At 36.4% G+C, this 10000-nt stretch overlaps 3 protein-coding genes across 4 annotated transcripts in view; all 3 read right to left on the bottom strand.

Annotated features, from left to right (window-relative positions):
• The window catches only part of LOC113801077 (neurotrophin 1-like), a 1112-nt gene extending 597 nt beyond the window's left edge, over positions 1-515 (bottom strand). Inside the window, exons 1-2 of the mRNA XM_070122318.1 lie at positions 457-515; positions 1-305 (exon numbers count right to left, since the gene is read on the bottom strand). The exon at positions 1-305 is cut by the window's left edge and continues 597 nt beyond it. Of these exons, the coding sequence (XP_069978419.1) occupies positions 1-305; positions 457-474 (323 nt within the window). The 5' untranslated portion in view covers positions 475-515. The remainder of the gene's footprint in view (positions 306-456) is intronic.
• A 2290-nt stretch (positions 516-2805) lies between these two features.
• LOC113801101 (uncharacterized) lies at positions 2806-3873 on the bottom strand. The gene is made up of 2 exons (XM_027351918.2): positions 3827-3873; positions 2806-3718 (listed from the first exon to the last, which is right to left on the bottom strand). The coding sequence occupies exons 1-2, from the start codon at positions 3839-3841 to the stop codon at positions 2999-3001; spliced, it is 735 nt and encodes a 244-aa protein (XP_027207719.2). The 5' UTR covers positions 3842-3873; the 3' UTR covers positions 2806-2998.
• A 3388-nt stretch (positions 3874-7261) lies between these two features.
• Positions 7262-10000, bottom strand: part of LOC113801079 (neurotrophin 1-like) — an 8789-nt gene continuing 6050 nt past the window's right edge. The window contains exons 1-2 of one of the 2 annotated variants that reach the window (XM_070122506.1): positions 8319-8356; positions 7262-8164 (exon numbers count right to left, since the gene is read on the bottom strand). In XM_070122506.1, coding sequence (XP_069978607.1) covers positions 7430-8164; positions 8319-8336 — 753 coding nt within the window. In that variant the 5' untranslated portion in view covers positions 8337-8356 and the 3' untranslated portion in view covers positions 7262-7429. Of the gene's footprint in view, positions 8165-8318; positions 8357-10000 lie in introns of those variants that run through there. The other variant, XM_070122507.1, reaches the window with a different exon arrangement.

Genomic DNA, 10000 nt, shown 5'->3' with positions numbered 1-10000 from the left:
TTGATCTCGTAGGTGGGATAGTGGTCGTCCTCGAGGCACCAAGCTTTGGTTGTGTTGGCAGCACATTCTGGCACAGCAGGCTCGTGTTGATGCTCATAGGAAGGCTGTGGGTGATAAGCGGGAGCAGGGTGGTAGGAAGGTTGTGGATGGTAGGAAGGCTGAGTGTGGTAGGTAGGTTGATGGTGGTATGAAGGGCTTGCGTGGTGAGAGGAACTGTGATGGCTGACAGCAGGAGCACCGCCGAGACTGATGCTGACGTGTGAGGTCTGGTCGGCCAGAACGGCGACCGCCAAAGAAAGCGAAATCTGAAAAAAACAGAATATAGTAAGATTAATCCATATTGATGATGCTTGCATCCATAATATACCTGGTATTTCGTGTGCGCGCTAATGAACGCACCCACACCAGTACTCATATGGGCGAGTAAATGTATCTCAGAACACAATGGCAACTCACCAGGTATCGTAGAGCCATGCTTGTACTCTCAGCTCTCGGCGCGTCTGAACTGTAGCGACCGTGATGATGGGCGCCTTTATATATGGAGCAGCGTCGTTCCTCCCCTCGCCTCTTCCGCTCCCCCCCCCCCCCCCAGCACAACCGAACCGTGGGAGTAATTTCATTTTGATTCATAGATCATTTAAATGTTCCTCCGTGTTTAAAGTTCGTTTTACACTATATGAAATATCCATATTGTTGCAAAACACAAAAGGAAATGGAGTGTGGAATATGAACAATTAGAAAAGAATTGAGCATTTCAGGAAGCGAATAATTAGAGTGAAAGGTATCCTTGGGCCAGCCAGCCCTCTCCTGGGGTGATCTAAACGTTTTTCCTTTCTCTTGTCTTTGTTATTTCTGAACATGATTATCAATATATGTGTTTGCTTATGTGAACTGTACATATGCCTTTGTAGAAAAAGTATGAATGAAAATGAAGATCTTAGTACGGTTTCGATTACATCTTCGTCAGAAACAACTACTTCTCTTGCACTGTGAAGATATTCATACTCATACCTTTTCTATGTATATGTATATATATTCTTTATATGTATTTATACATATTTATACTTCTATTCATATATGTTTACTTACAGTTTCCAATCATATCTATTTATATACATACACATACATCTATATACAAACTAATATAATTCATATATAAACTTAGATCCATATAAATATATGTATATACGTATTTATTCAATATTCAAACATTAACATGTATATATAGTTATGTAAGTATACAGTTCATACACACATACATACGTAAACACACACACACATATATTTGTGTATTATATACATTTATAATAAAACATATATATGCTCATAAATATGCATATGTATGTCTCTATGTATATATAGAGAAATGTAAATTCATATATATGTATATACACAAATATTCATTTACAAATATACATATGCATATATATACATGTATATAAATATATATATTTGTATATATATGTATGCATATACATATATAAGTGCATATGTATGTATACACGCACACACACACACATTTATATTTGTATGTGTGTATACATATACATGCACCCACACATATATATACTTATATATATGTATATATCTGTATACATATGTGTATATATCTATATACGTGTATATATACATATGTATATGTATACATATACTGTATATCTACATATACATATATGTGTATATAGATATAAATACACATATGTGTGTGTTTATGTGCGCGCGTGTGTGTATAATAAATGTACATACATACATACATACATACATACATACATATATATATATATATATATATATATATATATATATATATATATATATATATATATACATACACACACACTCGCACACACACGTGTATGCGTGTGATGTGTTCGAAGGTGGGTGGGTGAATAAGTGCAAATCAATATATTAACTAAACTTAAGTGAGAGAGAGAAAAAAAAATATTCCTTTATAGCACTTTACATTTTTGCATTCCAATGACTTTGTGGTTTAAAAAGACACTCATCACTGGAGTTTGAAAACAGTTACGAAATGCTTAGGAAGTACGGATAGGTTCACTGTTCATTTCTAGTAGTGAACTCATTCTGTACTTGAACTAATTCCCTTTACCAGTGTTAGTGCCTCCCATTTCGGTATCTCAACCATCTTTAGCTATTCACTTTTCTCATGTATTCACAAAATTTTGTTTTTCTTACAGAGACAATAGGAAAATCATAACGAGAATGATGATTGTTAACATCCCTTATGTTATCAAAATACTGATATATGTATATAAACATGTATATATGCATATGTATATTTGTACCTTTTTTAATTTCGTAAAAGCGAAATTATTATTATTATTTTCATTAATGTTATTGCTATTATTTAAATTATCAACTTTATGCAAAGATCACTTTCATCACCATCATAACCATTATGTATCTTTTTTATCAATATTATTTATTAATATGAACCATGTCATTATTCCTTAACACGATTTATTTAACTTCTATTATTATTATTTTGTTATTGTTCTTTGTCTTCTAGCTCTCATTCTTGCGATAAGAATTATCATTTTCATCAATATTATGCATCTTTTAAGATTATTATTACTATTAATGCTTTTATCATAATCATCATAATTGTAATAATCTTCACTGCAATTATTTTTCATAATTATCATTATTTGTTTCTGTTTGTAATGGTTATTAAAATCAATAGCAATTAACATGGGCAGGAGTAAGAAATCATAGAGATATGTTCAAAAATGATTTGTTTATAAAAATATTACAATGGACTCGCTTTACATGGCTGAAGAGAACGAGATAGCAGCGGTGGATGCGTCCCTTCGGTTCCTGGCTTGACTGTTGGTGTTACGTGAAGAAAGCAGTTCTCCAGTCACGTGGGTGTTCTCCTCCGCTTGAAGGACTTACAGGGGTTGTCGGTAGTCCCATGGTGGGCATGGAGTGTTAGTGTGAGAAGAGGCGATTCGTGTAAAAGCGTTGTGGTGATGTGTTAGGCGGGAAGGTGGCATGAGCAGGCAGATGGCATCTTGTAAATGTCGATGAAGAGGCCCCTGTAGGGGTCACATGGGTCGTAGGAGAGGAGTCGGTGGTACACTGACTTCTGGGTGCAGTGGCTCTGGTAGCAAGGAGCAAGGGCGCGGCAAGCAGCCTCTGGGAACAGACAAGTCTCGAGGCGGGCAGTCTGGCTGTAATAGTGAACGTCGTTGACAATGACGCGCCACTTGCCTTCCACATTCTGGGCACGCTTGGGCATGGCATACACCACTTCGGAGGGACAGATGTAACCCTCAGGACCAACCCAGTGGGTGGCATCGTAGGGAGAGTCCCCAGTGGAGGCCCCAGTGTAGTAAGAGTAGTCGAAGGCCTCCTCCTGGTCCTTGGTAATCATGTCTACCAGGTCGTCAGCAGACTGGTCGGCGACGTCAGCGTACTTCTTGGCGAAGAGGTGATCGGCAGTGATGGCAGCTTTGATCTCGTACTCGGGATACTCAGCGTCTTCCAAGCAGTAGGAGAGAGTGGAGTTGTCAGCGCATGCGGGGGCCACGCTTGGGTCGCAGTAAGTGTGCTCATAGGCATGCTTGTGGCCGTAAGCAGGTGCATGATGACCATAGGCAGGCGCATGATGAGCGTAAGCAGGCTGTGGGTGATGTCCATATGCTGGAGGGTGGACGGAGCCCAGAACGACCCCGGCGCATGCCAGAACGATCGACTGAAAAGCAAAGATTAACATTAGAACAAAATCAACATTTTGTAAGCACCAACATCTTCAGATATTACAATGAACGCAGTTTTAACTTGTAGAATGTTTACGCCCTACCAATGTGAGAGCCATGATGAAACGAGCAGATAGATACGAGAATCGCTTCTACTGTTGCCCATTCGTTATTATCGAGTTTATATACGGCGTCGTATGCGTTGGCCACGCCCACGCACTATGATGATGCGCGACGCCAAGGTTAGAGAAGCGTGAAAGCGCGTCGTTTTCTGGCTCTGTCGGCATTATTTCCCCAACAATATAGACACGTTAACTGATCTCTACCTTGGGGGATTCTTCCCTCTCCTCTGTTCTAAAAGGCGAGAAATAGCCATGATATACACATTTACACGCGCACACATTCATAGACACAAAAACATGATATAAATATATGTGCTTGTGTGTGTGCGTATAGATGAGGATGTGGATGTTTGTCTGGATCCGTATATGATGAATATATACTCTTTGTACATTATACTTTAAACATGTATTTAGATAGGTATGTAAATATTCATGTATATACAGATATGTATATAGATATGTATGTATGATTATACATAATATATATACTAAAAATACAGAGTATTTTTCAATCTAGATAAAAAACGCATATATATATATGTTTGTGCATATATGTGTATATATATTTATATATATGCATGCATAGATAAGCCTTTATATTCACACACACACGCATGCCCGCACACATGCACGCATTATATATATACATATATATATATATATATATATATATATATATATATATATATATATATATATATATATATATATATATATATACATATATATACATGTATACATATACATATATGAACATATGCACACATATATAAACAGTAATTCTCTCTATATATACATATATATGTATGCATATATGTAATTTATTTATATAATATATCACATATATAAATGTGTGTACTAAGATGGATATTCATAGATATATATTATTTATCTAGCTACTTATGTACCTCTACATATGTATGTATGTATATATAGACATATGTTCATATGCATATTGTATATACTGTTATATATATATATATATATATATATATATATATATATATATATATATATATATATATATTCATATGTATATTTCAAGTACTATATATACATATGTATGTACGTATGTATGTTATATATATATATATATATATATATATATATATATATATATATATATATATATATATATATATATATATATATATATATATATATATATATATATATATATATATATATATATATATATATATATATATATATATATATATATATATATAAATATATATATGTATGTATGTATGTATGTATGTATGTATGTATGTATGTATATATATGACAGACTCACAGACACAAAAACAAACACATACATATGCATACACACATCGGAGCGAGTAACTGTAGCCAGGTCCCATTTCAAGCGACGGAAATTCAGTGTTTCCTTCTCACAGTCCGATAATTCTCCTGAGATAAATGAACTGGAAACCTTGGCAGTTCACGCAATTACGTAAGAAAGCGATCAGTTTGGGATCTGGCTGCCCGGGAGGCTCATGGTCACGTGTGCTTGCGTAACAAAACGCATTTTAAACTGTACTTTGTTAGATATGGGAAAGAAACATACTGCTAGCACCCATTCAACGTCTGGGAGCGGTATCTTAGAAATATGATGGAGTGGTGGAGAATTGTAGGAATGGAGCGATGTTATAAGTGTAATGTGTGTGCGTTGATTACGAATGGTCGGTAAGTGTGAAATAAGCAAAGGAGAGTCGTATGTAGGGAGGAATCTTCAACGCAAGAAAGTAGTATAATCATAGATTTTTTCAGATCTCTTTAGTGGAGGTAATTCTTTAATCAAGGTAAAGCCCCTTATTCTGTAATTTACTGCTCAACTTTAATCCATAATTCATTCATTGTCTCATTTACCGTTTCATTCGCAGCCTTATGTATTGTGTTTCTGCCCCTTTCCTTTTAGTTGTGGACAAGGAAAAAAATGGAGTATAACAAGCATTTATGGACCAATTAAGACCATTAATAATAATAATAAAAAACCGTGATGTGTTGACACGTAAAATGCACCCGCATCCAGACAGAATATTGAGGCACCGATCACGTCACTTTCAAATTTATTTCACAACCTATTTTAATCTCTCTCCGAAACCACTTAGCTGTGTAAATTTTCAAGAGAAACCAATCCCGGAGTTGGTTTCCTTTGATGCCTCGAAATAAACCAATGAAATAAATTTCCAGAAGTTATCGAGTGCCGGAATGAATGAAGTAACAGTCAACCGCCTCATCGCCAAGTTCAAGGCCAAGTTCAAGGGAAAGAGAACTGCCGCAGGGGATCGGCGGTGGACACGGACCCAAGGTGTCCGATAGATTTGTTATGGTCTTAAGGCGGCAGTTGAAGTGTGAACCATCCCTGACAGCCGGAAAAAGGAAGAATGAAGACTCCAAACTCTTCAAAACAGGGAATGTTTACGCTATACGAAAGTGCATCGAAAGATGTTTTGTGCGAGTAGATGGGGACGTGTAGCGAAGCACAGGCGACCAAGCAGCAACGTGATTAAAGTGCATTTCTCAAAGGGCACTGTGACCAGGACGTGGACAGCTTCAGAAAATACTTTGGATAGAGGAGGCTACTTTCCGTGTCAAAAGCACAGAAGGAACAAGGGGGATCAGGGAGAGAAAAGGACTATATCCATACGATCCTAAATAAACAGTGAGAACTACATAATGATACAGACTTTGGTCCAGCCTGGCTGACGTTCCTCATATTTTGCTAATGCAAAAGGGATGAAACCAGACCTCGTTTTGAGGGGCGTCGTCGTACAGACATACATACGTAAACACGTGTGTATATGTATATGTATATATATATATATATATATATATATATATATATATATATATATATATATATAAGCACATTCATACAAACATATATACGTACTTCACGTCATTCCAAAGACGGCGTGTCGCCATGTATGTTAAAATATTGTTCAATTCATGTGAAGTTCCACACATCCCTCCTGTGTCTCGACATAAGGTGTTTAATGACTAATGATCGATGGTGTAGACGCCCAAGAGACAAGCACATATATTATATATATGTATACATATACATACCTACACATGCATATGTATATATAAATGAAAACCTGTACATATGATATATGTATGTGTATGTATATATATGTGTGAGTATCTACTCTACTATCATAATACGAGTTGAGAATGAAAATCGAGTATTCTGCTTAAACCCTTGCACGTGCATAAACCACTTGTATTTTGTAGATAGTCATATGCAAAAGATATTTTGTACTGCATAAGAACTTTAAATGAATCCTAAATAAACTTCTATTCCAAACTCGTTAGAAATAAAAACGATGCCAATATAAACAAACGTCTGACAAGAAATGCTTCCTGAATTCCAAGATATGCTTATGCGAAGGAAAAATAGAATATAGATTACGTAAAATAATATTTATTTTAATGCTTCATGAGACGGGGGAACTCGATATCTTTTGCAATCAGTTATTGTTTCTGTCGAGATGAACGATTTGTCTTGCAATTGCATTTCCTCAACATATTAATTTCATTTCCCCCTAATTTGGCTTGAGATCAGGTGTTCGGTGACTAATGGTCGATGGTGTAGGCGCCCAAGAGACAAGCACAGCTGGCGGGAAGCTTGAAGGTCTCGATGGCGAAGGGGAAGTACTGATCATAGGAGTCGTAGACAAGGAAGCGGTGGTAGACGGACTTCTGCAGACACTTGGACTCGTAGCACTCAGGCACCAGAGGACATGCATCGGCGGAACTGAGACACTCTTCGATGCGTGTAGTCTGAGTGAGAGTCTGATAATGGGCATCGATATTGTTGACAACGACACGCCATTTTCCCTCGGTGTTCAGGGCACGAAGGGGCCTGACGTAAGCGGTCTCTGATGGGCACAAGTAAGTCTCCTCCTCCAGGGTGTTTGGTCGGTCAACAGACAGTTCGGTGTTGAGGTCGGCTACGTCAGCATAGAGGGAGAGGAGCTTCTCGTAGTGGTACTCTGCTGCGTGTTTGATCTCGTAGGTGGGATAGTGGTCGTCCTCGAGGCACCAAACTTTGGTTGTGTTGGCAACACATTCTGGCACAGCAGGCTCGTGTTGATGCTCATAGGAAGGCTGTGGGTGATAAGCAGGAGCAGGGTGGTAGGAAGGTTGTGGATGGTAGGAAGGCTGAGTGTGGTAGGTAGGTTGATGGTGGTATGAAGGGCTTCCGTGGTGAGAGGAACTGTGATGGCTGACAGCAGGAGCACCGCCGAGACTGATGCTGACGTGTGAGGTCTGGTCGGCCAGAACGGCGACCGCCAAAGAAAGCGAAATCTGAAGAAAAAAACAGAATATGGTAAGATTAATCCATATTGATGATGCTTGCATCCATGATATGCCTGGTATTTCGTGTGCGCGCTAATGAACGCACCCACACCAGTACTCATATGTGCGAGTAAATGTATCTCAGAACATAATGGCAACTCACCAGGTATCGTAGAGCCATGCTTGCACTCTCAGCTCTCGACGCGTTTGAACTGTAGCGACCGTGATGATGGGCGCCTTTATATATGGAGCAGTGTCGTCCCTCCCCTCGCCCCTATCCCCCCCCCCCCCAGCACAACCGAACCGTGGGAGTAATTTCATTTTGATTCCTAGATCATTTAAATGTTCCTCCGTGTTTAGAGTTCGTTTTACACCATATGAAATATCCATATTGTAGCAAAACACAAAGGGAAATGGAGTGTGGAATATGAACAATTAGAAAAGAATTGAGCATTTCAGGAAGCGAATAATTAGAGTGAAAGGTATCCTTGGGTCAGCCAGCCATCTCCTGGGGTGATCTAAACGTTTTTCCTTTCTCTTGTCTTTGTTATTTCTGAACAGGATTATCAATATATGTGTTTGCTTATGTGAACTGTACATATGCATTTGTGGAAAATGTATGAATGAAAATGAAGATCTTAGTACGGTTTCGATTACATCTTCGTCAGAAATATCTACTTCTCTTGCACTGTGAAGATATTCATACTCATACCTTTTCTATGTATATGTATATATGACGTTTATATGTATTTGTACATATTTATACTTCTATTCATATGTGTTTACTTACAGTTTCCAATCATATTTATTTATATACATACACATACATCTATATACAAACTAATATAATTCATATGTAAATTTAGATCCATATAAATGTATATATATAGGTATGTATTCAATATTCAAACATTAACATGTATATATAGTTATGTAAGTATTCAGTTGATACACACATGCACACGTAAACACACACGCACATATATTTGTGTGTGTTATATACATTTATAATACAATATATATATGCTTATAAATATGCATATGCATGTCTTTATGTATATATAGAGAAATGTAAAGTCATGTATATGTATATAAACAAATATTATTTTACAAATATACATATGCATATATATACACATATATGAATATATATATTTGTATATATATGTATGCATATACATATATAAGTGCATATGTATGTATGCACACGCACACACACATATTTGTATGTGTGTGTGTACATATACATGCACCCACACACACATATATATGTATATATCTATATACATATGTGTATATATACACATGTATATGTATACATATACTGTATATCTACATATACATATATGTGTATATATATCTATGTATATGTATACACAACACACATATAGATATATATACACATATGTGTGTGTTTATGTGCGCGCGTGTGTGTATAATGAATATACATACATACATACAGACACACATACATATATATATATATATATATATATATATATATATATATATATATATATATATATATATATATATATATATATATATATATATATATATACACACACACTCGCACACACACGTGTATGCGTGTGATGTGTTCGAAGGTGGGTGGGTGTATAAGTGCAAATCAATATATTAACAAAACTTAAGTGAGAGAGAAAAAAATATTCCTTTATAGCAGTATACATTTTTGCATTCCAGTGACTTTGTGGTTTAAAAAGACGCTCATCACTGGAGTTTGAAAACAGTTACAAATTGCTTAGGAAGTACGGATAGGTTCACTGTTCAATTCTAGTAGTGAACTCATTCTGTACTTGAACTAATTCCCTTTACAAGTGTTGG

Source organism: Penaeus vannamei, chromosome 6, assembly GCF_042767895.1.
Source record: "Penaeus vannamei isolate JL-2024 chromosome 6, ASM4276789v1, whole genome shotgun sequence".
NCBI classification, from domain to species: Eukaryota; Metazoa; Arthropoda; class Malacostraca; order Decapoda; family Penaeidae; genus Penaeus; species Penaeus vannamei.
This window is presented reverse-complemented; position numbering and strand designations above follow the sequence as displayed.